Source organism: Curcuma longa, chromosome 21 (genome assembly GCF_044706935.1).
Source record: "Curcuma longa cultivar G26 ecotype Majalengka, Jawa Barat chromosome 21, ITB_CL_G26_1.1, whole genome shotgun sequence".
Lineage (NCBI taxonomy): Eukaryota > Viridiplantae > Streptophyta > Magnoliopsida > Zingiberales > Zingiberaceae > Curcuma > Curcuma longa.
In genome coordinates this window covers 12,330,422-12,342,699 of record NC_133881.1, presented here as the reverse complement: position 1 = coordinate 12,342,699, position 12,278 = coordinate 12,330,422, and the positions used below count along the sequence as shown (strand labels likewise).

The 12,278-nt window shown below is 42.3% G+C and overlaps 3 protein-coding genes across 4 annotated transcripts; 2 read left to right on the top strand and 1 right to left on the bottom strand.

Annotated features, from left to right (window-relative positions):
• Window positions 1-198: 198 nt before the first annotated feature.
• LOC141814190 (uncharacterized) lies at window positions 199-956 on the bottom strand. The gene has a single exon (XM_074702141.1). It carries the CDS (start codon window positions 954-956, stop codon window positions 411-413), a length of 546 nt encoding a protein of 181 aa, XP_074558242.1. The 3' UTR covers window positions 199-410.
• A 2,361-nt stretch (window positions 957-3,317) lies between these two features.
• Window positions 3,318-7,915, top strand: LOC141814478 (putative phospholipid-transporting ATPase 7). The gene is made up of 10 exons (XM_074702437.1): window positions 3,318-5,131; window positions 5,216-5,326; window positions 5,502-5,778; window positions 5,853-5,941; window positions 6,045-6,132; window positions 6,235-6,444; window positions 6,522-6,647; window positions 6,735-6,833; window positions 6,919-7,110; window positions 7,256-7,915. The coding sequence occupies exons 1-10, from the start codon at window positions 3,318-3,320 to the stop codon at window positions 7,913-7,915; spliced, it is 3,666 nt and encodes a 1,221-aa protein (XP_074558538.1).
• A 2,494-nt stretch (window positions 7,916-10,409) lies between these two features.
• LOC141814958 (zinc transporter 7-like) lies at window positions 10,410-12,109 on the top strand. 2 transcript variants are annotated; one of them, XM_074702919.1, is made up of 5 exons: window positions 10,410-10,512; window positions 10,591-10,651; window positions 10,728-11,359; window positions 11,435-11,584; window positions 11,677-12,109. In XM_074702919.1, exons 1-5 carry the CDS (start codon window positions 10,498-10,500, stop codon window positions 11,980-11,982), a joined length of 1,164 nt encoding a protein of 387 aa, XP_074559020.1. In that variant the 5' UTR covers window positions 10,410-10,497; the 3' UTR covers window positions 11,983-12,109. The 2 variants fall into 2 exon arrangements, with proteins under 2 accessions (XP_074559020.1, XP_074559019.1); XM_074702918.1 differs by having other exon boundaries at window positions 10,458-10,512; window positions 10,591-11,359.
• Window positions 12,110-12,278: the final 169 nt, after the last annotated feature.

Genomic DNA, 12,278 nt, shown 5'->3' with positions numbered 1-12,278 from the left:
TCAATAAACCGCAATAATCAACTCTCCGAGGGGCTCTTAAATTCTTCCCAACACAAGCACAGCTGCAAAAATAGCTATAAAAGTATGAAACTCACTGGAGAAGCAAACCATTCTGCAGGAGAAGATCAAACACTCTTCTTCCAAAAGGTCAAGAATTCAGAAACAAAGTAGGAAAAAACTAGACAAGATCAATCACTGTGCATCAATATCAACCTTAATCTGCAAAACTTCCGAGCTCATCCACCAACTTCCACATGGAACTGCAGCTCAGAAACAAAACTAAGGCCGATTGATTACCAGTTACTTCAATCCATCTCCCCGTCCCCAGATCCTCTATGCTAAATCGCTAACTATTCCAAAAAGAAAGGAGGAATCTGTAAACAGAAATGTGTGGGAAACCTTCTTCTTTCTCACTGCAAACCAGAGCCAGGATCGCCGTAGGTGGAGAGATCAGGCCACGTTCCATCCCGGCACTCAGAGTCAACTTGGAACCCCCAGAAGTTGTTGCAGTTTAACAGCGCCGCCTGCAACGACATGCTCTCGAAGCCGGCGTCGCCCATCGAGCTCTGCAACTCCGGCCCATGAGCGCCGACGGCGGATGCGCCCGCATAATTTGGCACGCCGTCAATCGGGCGAGGGTCGACGTCTAGCGACGGGTAGAGGACGGAGATGAGCTCCGGTTTCGCCAGGTGGCGGCGCTTGGAACTGGAAACAGAGGAGGAGGTGGAGCGCTTGGAGTTCTTGTGGGTGCCGCCGCCGACGGGGACGTTGCGGAGGGCGCCGCCTTTGGTCCAGTAGCGCCGGCAGCTCTTGCAGAAGTGGCGCGGCTGCGAGAGGTTGTAGTTGTTGAAGTAGCAGAACTTGGTGTCGGTGGAGTCGCACCGGGGGCACCGCAGCTGCTCCTCCGGCTCTGCAAACGGCGGAGGAAGGCCCTCCTTCGCCGGATTCCGCAACATGGCCGGATTGGTGCGGTGGGATAAAGGTCGGAGCTTTTTGAGCAAAATGTGAACTCGGAAGAGTTTTGTAGGGGTCTGTGCCCGTAGGTCTGCCACTCAGCTACGCTCTAGCGGCGCTGGTCTGGGAAACAGCGACGGCAGCTAGCGCGTGGCGTCCCGAGAGACTTCGGCTCGAGGGCCGACGATTCGATCAGGGAACAGTCGTCGAGCGAACGGCCACGTCTCGCCGTCTCGTGAGGCGGCGAATGCACGGCGCGGATCCAGGAGCCAGCTAGCGAGCGCCCCGCCGCCACCCGCGGGGGCGGTTACGTGTCTGCTCCGTGAGGGGCGCCACCTCATCAATTCGTTGCGTCTGTCGTGACTTAAATTTGTACGAGGCCCTGTCCGGACCGGTCCGGCTTGGATTTGATTAGTGGGATAAACGAATCAAGTTGTTTACGAACTATTCAAGTTTTAATTTAAAAAAAAATTATTTGAATTCGTTCAATTAAATTAATGATTCAAACTCGAGTCTGATTTTGAACTCGAAAATATTATCAAATCAAGTTCGAACTTAATTGTATTTGGTTTGTGAGTCTGTGAACATGTTCGTTTAAAGACTCACGAACATGTTCATTTAAAAGTTTACGAACATGTTTAATAAGAGATTCACGAACACACAGTCCTGCTACCCTGTGCGCCTCTTCGTCCACGACGCATCCGCGACTCGTGTGTATCGTCGCCGGTCTTGTCACCGTCGCCGCCTCGTCCGATCACCGTCGGCAATCGCCCTGGGCAAGATGGAAGCGCTAGTTGTCGGCGTACCGTCCGACATCGGATTCCAGCCGGATAGTGATCGGAATCCGACGAATTTGGCCGGAAATGGCTCAATCCCACTGACAACCACTGTTGGCCAAAACGCGACCGGTTTTTGGCCAAATCATGGCCGGAGACCGCCCGAGGAAGGACCGTCGTGCGCGGTTTCCGGTCGAATTCGTCGGATTCCAGCCACTATCTGGCGTTGGGCGGTGCGCTGGCAACTGGCGCGTTGAACGCACCCGATCCAACTGCCGACGGTGGGCAAACGAGGCGGCGACGACGGCGGGAGCGGGACGGTGCGCACGAGTCGCGGATGGAGGTGTCGCGCGGCATAACAAAATCCTATATATATATATTTTACATGAATTATAAATATTATATATTAACGAGGCAAGCTCGTTTAACTTTTAACGAATTATTTTCGAACCGAGCTCGAACTAAACTCGTTTAATTTTAAACTAGCCTTTTTCGAACTGAACTTGAACCGTTCGCGAACTATTTAATTTCATTACGAGCCGAGTTCGAGCTTAAGAATTAAAGCTCGAATCAAACTCGAGCTGAACTCGAGCTTAAGAAAAATGAACTGAGTTCAAGCTTGAGTCTTTTACTGTTCGGCTCGACTCGGTTCGATTACACCCCTAGGTTTGATTTGATGCTGGATTAATTTGGAATGATTTGTAGGTCGGGTTCAATTTATGTATTTATATTTATGGACTAACATATATTAAAAAAAATTAAAGTATCAATATTAATCAGTTTTTAAAATTTTCTTTTTATGATTTATTTGGGAGATGAATAACAATTTAGAGTTAACGTAAAAAAACACCTTTAATAATAATATATTATTAACTTTAATTTTTTTATCATTTCATTTATTAATAAAAGGAATATTTCAATAATTAAATAAGAAACAAAAAAAACATAAACAATTTGGGAAAAGTATATAAATAGGAAAGTTCAGTAGTTTGAAGTTATAACCTATGACAAAGCCGGGAATTCCTCCTGTTGCGACGAGAAGGAGAGAGAGGAAGAGGGAAAGAGAGGGAGGGAGGGTAGGAGGGGAGCAGAAGCTCCATTCTATGATCTCTGTCTCCTCTCATCGCCTCTAATCTCTAATCCCTCGGCGTTTCTCTCCGTGAAGGGGGAGAAGTTTTGGCACCGGATCGGCTCGGCGAAAAATAGTAGGTGCATTCGATCTCTTCTTCTTTTTTGCCGTCATTTGTTATTGGATTCATCTGTTGCATGAAGTCGATTCGGGTGTTTGTTCGTTTCTGTGTTTTGATTGTTTTTAAATCTCATCAGTTCAATTTTTGATTTTTCTTTTCCCTTTCGGTTTTCATGGTTCTGGGATTGAGTACGAAGATTGTGGTCAAATATTTAGCGTCGAGCCTTTTCCTCGGATTTATAATCGATAGGTAGAGCTTGGGCTGCTGAAATCTTGTCGGCATTGTTTCATGAATCAATAGACCCTAAAAAGCTTCGAGCTTTAGATTAATGGTGGGATGTTTGTCTTGTTCTTGATTTAAGGAGAAAGAACCCCGCAGACAGCAAGAGAAGGGAGCAATGGGACGACGAGTTAGGAAACGTGATCGTCTCAAATGGAGCCTGCTTTATACCTTCGCTTGTGCCCGGCCGACAGTGACAGCCGATGACGAGCAGGCTTCTCTCGGCGGTCCCTGTTACTCCCGCGTCGTCCACTGCAACCAATCGCAGCTCCACAAGAAGATGGGTCTCTTTTACGCTGGCAACCATATCTCCACCACGAGATACAACGTCGTCACCTTCCTCCCCAAAGCATTGTTCGAGCAATTCCGTCGGGTGGCCAACATCTACTTCCTCCTCGCCGCCATGCTCTCCCTCACCCCGATTTCCCCCTTCACTCCAGTGAGCATGATTGCGCCGCTCGCCTTTGTGGTCGGGCTGAGCATGATAAAGGAAGCGCTGGAAGATTGGAGGAGATTTATACAGGATATGAAGGTCAACCGCCGAAGAGGCAATGTTCACAAGGGGGAGGGGCAGTTTGTCCACAAGCATTGGCAGGACATTCGCGTGGGGGATGTCATCAAGGTTGAGAAAGACAAATTTTTTCCAGCTGACCTCCTACTGCTTTCTTCAAGCTATGAAGACGGGATTTGCTATGTGGAGACCATGAATTTGGATGGTGAGACTAACTTGAAGATTAAACGATCACTTGAGGTAACATTGCCCTTGGAAGATGATGAGGCCTTCAAGGACTTCACAGGCACTATAAAATGTGAAGACCCCAATCCCAGCCTTTACACTTTTGTGGGTAATTTTGAGTATGAAAGACAGGTGTATTTGCTTGATCCGAGCCAGATTTTGCTTAGAGATTCGAAACTTAGGAATACCAGTTACATATATGGAGTGGTTATCTTCACTGGCCATGACAGCAAAGTCATGCAGAATGCCACTGACTCACCGTGTAAGAGAAGCAGAATTGAGAGGAAAATGGACAGGATCATATATATTCTCTTCAGTCTTCTTGTTCTCATATCATTAGTTAGCTCAATTGGATTTGCTATTTTGACAAAATATGGAATGCCGAATTGGTGGTACTTGCAGCCCAATATTACCACCAGCTTGTATGATCCATCAAGACCAGCAGTATCTGGTGTTTTTCATCTCGTGACAGCTCTGATTCTTTATGGATATCTGATTCCCATCTCACTTTATGTTTCTATCGAAGTTGTCAAGGTCTTGCAAGCAACATTCATCAACCAAGATGTTCTCATGTATGATGAGGAGATTGGAAAGCCTGCACGTGCACGGACTTCAAATTTGAATGAGGAGCTCGGGCAAGTTGATACCATACTTTCAGACAAAACGGGCACTCTAACTTGCAATCAAATGGACTTCCTAAAGTGTTCCATTGCCGGAATCTCATATGGTGTACGTGCTAGTGAAGTCGAAATTGCTGCGGCTAAGCAGATAGCATCAGAAGCTTCTGGCACTCCTGAGCATCAAACTGGAACTCAGGATCCATGGGAGGGGAATTCGCCTCCTTATGGATCATCAGATATTGAGTTGGAACAAGGGATTACTTGTATGATTGAGAAGATGGACAAACCTTCCATAAAAGGTTTTAGTTTTGAAGATGACCGTTTAATGCATGGAAACTGGACAAAGGAGCCTACTGCAAGCACTATTCTTCTTTTCTTTAGAATACTCGCTTTGTGTCACACAGCAATTCCTGAAGCAAATGAGGAAACTGGTGGCTTCAACTATGAAGCAGAATCACCAGATGAAGCTGCATTCCTTGTTGCAGCGAGGGAATTTGGCTTTGAATTTTGTAAGAGGACGCAATCTAGTGTGTTCATTAGAGAAAAATATTCTCATTCTGAGGAACCCGTGGAGAGGTCATACTCAGATTTTTTCTTCCATTAGGTTTTGGTGCCCATATTCTGTAGATTAATTCACCTTACTAATTTAATATGCCACAGGGAGTTTAAGATTCTCAATCTACTGGAATTTAACAGCAAAAGGAAGAGAATGTCTGTTATTCTGCGTGATGAGAATGGACAGATTGTTCTTCTTTGCAAAGGTGCTGACAGGTATGTCAGACTACCTGTATATCCATTTGATTCAGTATTCAGTACTTCTGATAAAAGATCTACACTATCTTGCTACTGGCTACTGGTTTATTTTCTCAACTGTAATCATCTTACTCATGTAGGATGTATATATGAATGCTGTTATCTTGATGCTTCAAACTTTTTTCTTGAGCAGTATCATTTTTGATAGACTTTCCAAAAATGGGAAAATGTATGAGAGTGATACAAGCAAACATCTCACTGAATATGGGGAAGCAGGATTGAGAACATTAGCACTGGCATATAGGGTGCTTGATGAAGCTGAGTATTCTTCTTGGAATAATGAGTTTACAAAAGCAAAAACAACCATTGGAGCAGATCGGGAAGCACAAGTTGATCGAGTGTCTGATATGATGGAAAGAGAGTTGATTCTTGTAGGTGCAACTGCTGTGGAAGACAAATTACAAAAAGGAGTAAGCACTATGTCTTGCTTTGGCAGTCAGTCTACTTGTACTTCCAATTCTTTTGACAGTTCAATGTTGTACAGGTTCCTCAGTGTATAGATAAATTAGCTCAAGCTGGTCTCAAGATTTGGGTTCTGACTGGTGATAAGATTGAAACCGCAATCAATATTGGGTATGCCTTTTTAATAATTCACATTGTTCTTGGCCGATCCCTCTCGACCCATCAATTGTTTTCCTGCTATACTTTGGAAGTAAATTTCTATCTCTCTTTACAGATTTGCATGCAGTTTACTTAGGCAAGGCATGAAACAAATACATTTATCAATTGCAAACGCTGACCTAGTAACACAAGATCCAAATAAGGTATATCTTTATAATATGCATTGGATTACATCTCTTTGTCCTTCTCGATGCAGAAACTTAATTTTATGATAGGGTGTGCGTTTACATTTGATGACTGATCAGGCGGCAAAAGAGAACCTTATGATGCAAATAACAAATGCCTTCCAAATGATCAAGCTGGAGAAGGATCCATATGCAGCATTTTCTCTGATAATTGATGGGAAAACACTGACATATGCCTTAGAGGATGATTTAAAGAATCAATTTCTATGTCTAGCAGTTGATTGTGCTTCTGTGATATGTTGTCGTGTATCCCCAAGGCAGAAAGCATTGGTACCATTTGTCGATTTTATATTTCATCCTAGAATCATCACCTGCATTCTTCTCTTATTGCTTGCTTCTTTCTTTAGGTGACAAGATTGGTAAAAGAAGGTACAGGAAAAGTTACTTTGGCTATAGGTGATGGTGCCAATGATGTTGGTATGATTCAAGAGGCTGATATAGGTGTTGGTATTAGTGGCGTAGAAGGCATGCAGGTTTGGAAAGGACTGATTATGTTTAAATGTATTAAGATATCAGATTCATGTTAGTGAAGTAGTTTATAAATTCATGATTTCTTGCAGGCCGTGATGGCTAGTGATTTTTCCATTTGCCAATTCAGATTCCTAGAACGACTTCTTGTTGTACATGGTCACTGGTGCTACAAGAGGATAGCACTCATGGTGAGAACCTATGAAAGATCAGCATATACTTTTCTCTTAGGGTCTGTTTTCTACTTACAACTAAGTTGTTCTGGATCATTTTCAGATTTGTTATTTCTTCTACAAAAACATAGCATTTGGGCTGACAATATTCTTCTATGAAGCATACACCGGCTTCTCCGGTCAATCTGTATATGATGATTGGTACATGATTCTATTTAATGTAGTTCTGACCTCATTGCCAGTAATAACATTGGGAGTATTCGAGCAGGATGTATCTTCTGAAGTATGCTTACAGGTATGTTTCAACATCTTTAAACTCTTAGACTAGTTGACAATGCAAGAAAATTCCCTTTTTCTGTTGGTATATAACTGTCATATGATCATCCTGCACATCAATTTTGTTCTTCAGTTTGATACAACATTGGCTGCTTATGTTTCAGTTCCCAGCACTGTACCAGCAAGGGCCTAGAAACTTGTTCTTCGGTTGGGACAGGATTATTGGTTGGATGTTTAATGGTCTTTATTCATCCATCATCATACATTTCCTCAACATTGTCATCTTTCACCTTGGGGCATTCCGAGCCGACGGCCAGATAGCTGACATGGCTGCCGTCGGAGCCACAATGTTCACCTGCATCATCTGGGCTGTAAATGTGCAAATTTCTCTTATCATGAGCCATTTCACATGGATTCAGATTCTCTTCGTCTGCGGTAGTGTAGTTACATGGTATATTTTCTTGTTCATTTATGGAATGTCTTCGCCGGTTATCTCCGGGAATGCCTTCCAAATACTCCAAGAAGCCCTTGGATCTGCACCAACTTTCTGGACTGTGACCCTTCTAGTTACTGCAGTATGCAACATTCCATATCTGATCCATATTTCGATCCAGAGGACCTTCTACCCATTGGATCACCATGTAATCCAGGAGATCAAACACTACAAGAAGGATTTGGAGGACTCTTGTATGTGGAAGAGAGAGAAATCCAAAGCAAGGCAGAAGACTCACATTGGCTTTACTGCAAGGGTGGATGCTAAGATCAGGCAGATCAAAGGAAGGATACAGAGAAAAGTCTCATCATTGCCCATGCATAGTGTGTGATCCTTTCTTAATTCTATCTCTAATTTTATTCCTCGATCATTAGTTTTAGTTGTTGTTGTTGTTTTTTGCTCTCTTCCTATTTTGATTGTCCACATTACATATTCTTCTTGGGGATGGTTTACACTTCCCCTGAATGTATAGTCATGTTAAATTGAAGATTTGTGGAGTTTTGGTTGAAGTCGAGGCCACTTTGTATCTTCTCACGGCAAAGTCCATAGACCTTCTTGTGGAGACATTTAGGCATAATCTTTGGCTTCTAATTGATAATCAAACACATTGTGTCCTCTTTCGAGTCATGCCTCGATATATTATCAATCGTAGTTATTGTCGATAGTTGTTTCGCTATATCTTTCGTTATATGTTGTAATAACTAACATCAGAAGTGGTCCCTAGTATATGAAAGCTTATGTTGCTTGACTCATACAGCGTAGCGTAGACGGTGAACATATGATAATTTTGATATAACTGTGAGGAGTCAAATCTCATAGACCTTCTTGTGGAGACATTTAGGCATAATCTTTGGCTTCTAATTGATGATCAAACACATTGTGTCCTCTTTTGAGTCACGCCTCGATTTATTATCGATCATAGTTATTGTCGATAATTGTATCGCTATGTTTTTCATTAGATCTTGTAATAACTAATATTAGAAGTGGTCTCTAGTGTATGAAAGGTTATGTTGCTTGACCCACAAAGTCGTAACGTAGACGGTGGACGCAGATATTTTTGATATAACAGTTAGAGATCGAATCTCATAGGAATTCATGATCTGTCATTCATCCCACCATGCATTTTTTGTCTATATACCTGAATTTACCTTTTATATTCGGAAGGTTGTTAAGATGACGGATCCACTCTTTTTTTCCTAAGGTATTGTTGTGCATTATGATACCATAAATAATATAGACATATAATTAAGTTGACATAGATAATTAATCTTTTTACAAATTTATATATATATATATATATATATATATATATATATATATATATATATATAGATTTAGATAATAAATTTATTAAGAAAATTAAAAAGGGCATCTTTAATTTTTTTATTAAAAAATTAAAACAGCGCTTTAACCTATTTCTATCTCAAAAGTATCCTTATTTCAATATTATTATAAAGTAAAATTATTTCAATATAGTGAAAGTTATTATACATGAAATATTGTTATATCAAATTAATTTTTCTTGACTTAGTGAAAATTAAATAATTTGATTAAAATCATATTAAAAAATAGTTATACAACTAGTTGTAACGTGATTTTAACTAAAGTAAAAAAACACTTTTATATAAAAGTACTCTATATATTATAATTTTGATCAAATTGAATTAAAAAAATATTAAACTAATGTAATTTAGTATGTTATATAGTAGCTAGTAGCTATATATTAAAATAGTTATATCATAGTTACTATAATAACAACGAAATAAAAGTATTATTAAGATGAAAAATATATTAGAGTACATATTCATTTTATTTTTTATTTTTTATTGTAAAAGGGGCACTTTATGACAACAACTATGAGGAATACTTTTTTACTTTTTGTCTAATTTATTAAAAAAAAATATAAAAACAGATGATGATTCACCCGTTGATCTTAAAATAAAAAAGTACCTGAAAAAGTGAAAGTCGTTTACAGTTAGCGTGAGACACCCGAATGATTCGGCCAACCCATCCGTGTGGGCCCACGTGGTTCATCAAATGACAACCAGAATCATCAAACGGATCAATATATAGTGAATCGAAATAATCTAGGCAATATCCTCCTGTGTTATGATCAACTATAGTTTTTCAATTTACCTCCTCATAAATGGTCGTGAGATTGATCGTGTGGAGCCGCTAAAGTGACGGATTCTACCTTTTATAAAAAAAATAATCAATTTAAAATCTATTATTTGATGAGATGAGACGGATTAATTTATTAATTTGATGAAGTAAAAAATTTTCAATGCATTTCAATGAAGGATTACATATTAGACAGATTAACTGATGAATCTATTAAAAAAATAAAAAATATAAAAAATATTAAAATTTTTAAATTTGATGGTAGTTTCAATAGATCAAGTTAAAAATTTAAAATGGTCAAATTTATTAATTTATTAAATTTTTTTAAAAAATAAAAATTTAGTTTTTCAACTTAATCCATCCTAATCTTTCAGAGCCTTAAGTTATCTTAATTTATTTTAAAATAAATTAATAAAATTTTAATTAATTTATTTAAATTATTTGACGGAATTGATTAGGATCCTTGGACAAGATGTCGACATCCTTACCGCCATCAAATTCCTCTTCGCTCCAGCATTGCCACGTGTGAAATCCAAGGGACGGCGACGAAGTGAGCTCTCCATGCCTCCGCCCGTAGATTCCCGCGTGTCCGTTGAGACAAACCGTATTAACGGCCAGATTTTCCTTCTCCCGCCGACCATGATCCAATCTCCTTTTTGGATGACGACATCCACTTGAGAATTACGATAACTCCGATGGCTCACTTTACCCTCTTCCAACCAATTTCTGCTTAGTCGATCCTCGATCGAACGCACAAATCAAGAGAACACAACAGACGAGTGATCCATCACCATGTCATTTTCCCAGGTATTGGTTCTGATTTATTCTGATGGGAACTGATATCAAAAACCAAGTTTTTTCTTTTTGAATTTCGGTTTAATTCAGGAAGTCGAGCCTGCAGCAGTGTTGATCGGACGGGTTACCAACCGATTTCATGCTGTTTCCGGTAAAAATCGAATTTTGTGATAAAATTTCGATCTCGGGATTAAAAGGCCTGTGTCGTTGCGTGGCGATCGGTACAGAATCGCTATCGGCGTCGATGTCGACGGCGAGCTGCGCCGGGGAAGCAGCGGACGAGTGCCGGGACAACGCGGCGGCGTTGCGGGTGAAGATGGTAGCTTTTGCGGCGATCCTGGCGGCGGGGGTGGCGGGGGTGGCCCTCCCTCTGGTGGGGCGGAAGCGACGGCTTCTGCGGACGGACGGGGGCGTGTTCATGTGCGCCAAGGCGTTAGCCGCCGGAGTCATCCTCGCGACGGGGTTCGTGCACATGCTTCACGACGCGGAGTCGGCGCTCACGAGCGCCTGCCTCCCGGCCTTTCCTTGGCGGCGCTTCCCCTTCCCTGGCTTCGTGGCGATGGTGGCGGCCCTCGGGACGCTGGTGCTGGACTTCATCGCCACACAGTTCTACGAGCGGAAGCACCGGGAGGAGGTAGCGGACATGCGCGCCGCCGCCGTGGCCGCGGCGGCGACGACGTCGGCGGAAGAAGAAGAAGAAACTGGAATTACAGTAGTGCTCTCAATTTCGCAGGAATCCGAATCCGAATCCGAATCCTCCATCGAGAAAAATCCATTGCTCGTAACCCACCACCACAACCACGGCCACGGGGAGGGAGAAGAACCGCCGTCGCACGTACGGCATGTGGTCGTATCGCAGGTTGACTTCCGATCAAAATTCTTCCTTCGCGCGCCCAAAAATCTACTTAATTTATTTCGTATCCGATGTGTTTAGATACTTGAGCTGGGGATCATTTCGCACTCCGTGATCATCGGGCTCTCCTTGGGCGTGTCGCAGAGCCCCTGCACCATAAGACCGCTGGCGGCGGCGCTCTCATTTCACCAGTTCTTCGAAGGCTTCGCATTGGGCGGTTGCATCTCTCAGGTAACGTACAAGAAGAGAATATCCCATTCCCATGCCTGCGTTATCTGTCAACGTGTACCCACTAACAATTGGAAGATGATGAGACGGAACAGGCGCAGTTTAGTCACTTGGCTTCAGCACTGATGGCTTGCTTCTTCGCTGTCACCACGCCGGCGGGAATCGCCGCCGGAGCGGGTGTGGCCTCGTCGTTTAACGCGAACAGTCCGCGAGCCTTGGTGGTGGAGGGGTTGCTGGACTCGGTGTCGGCGGGGATTCTGATATACATGGCCTTAGTGGATCTCATCGCCGCGGATTTCCTTGGCCGGCGGTTCACCGGCGATGTCAGGCTTCAGGTGGCGTCCTACGTTGCTCTCTTCGTCGGAGCCGGAGCCATGTCGATCCTAGCAATATGGGCCTGATAGATTGATTGATAGATGGTTGTACATATATAATCACGGACGATGTTATTTTTCTAGTATTATTACTGGTTTGTAGTTGTAAGGCAAAAGAATGTATTCACTCACTCCATCCATCCAAGTAAACACGACTAGCACTTTTCATACATAGCATAGAATGTTCCACTGTGAATTCTCAACAATTTAATAATTCCTCCCTAAATGTGCTAAAATAATTTAAGGAATTAACAGGAGCAATGCAATAAGCCAGCCAGCCCCCCTTTTGCACAACACAAGCAGGCCATTTTGCCCGCAGTAAA

Excerpts from the sequence above, each read along its gene's own strand:
- LOC141814190 (XM_074702141.1), bottom strand. The coding sequence starts at position 956 with ATGTTGCGGAATCCGGCGAAGGAGGGCCTTCCTCCGCCGTTTGCAGAG.
- LOC141814478 (XM_074702437.1), top strand. The coding sequence starts at position 3,318 with ATGGGACGACGAGTTAGGAAACGTGATCGTCTCAAATGGAGCCTGCTT. Across the intron at positions 6,445-6,521 it reads CCCCAAGGCAGAAAGCATTG|GTGACAAGATTGGTAAAAGA; the intron begins GTACCATTTGTC and ends TTCTTTCTTTAG. Across the intron at positions 7,111-7,255 it reads CTTCTGAAGTATGCTTACAG|TTCCCAGCACTGTACCAGCA; the intron begins GTATGTTTCAAC and ends CTTATGTTTCAG.
- LOC141814958 (XM_074702918.1), top strand. The coding sequence starts at position 10,640 with ATGCTGTTTCCGGTAAAAATCGAATTTTGTGATAAAATTTCGATCTCG. Across the intron at positions 11,360-11,434 it reads GGCATGTGGTCGTATCGCAG|ATACTTGAGCTGGGGATCAT; the intron begins GTTGACTTCCGA and ends CGATGTGTTTAG. Across the intron at positions 11,585-11,676 it reads TGGGCGGTTGCATCTCTCAG|GCGCAGTTTAGTCACTTGGC; the intron begins GTAACGTACAAG and ends GAGACGGAACAG.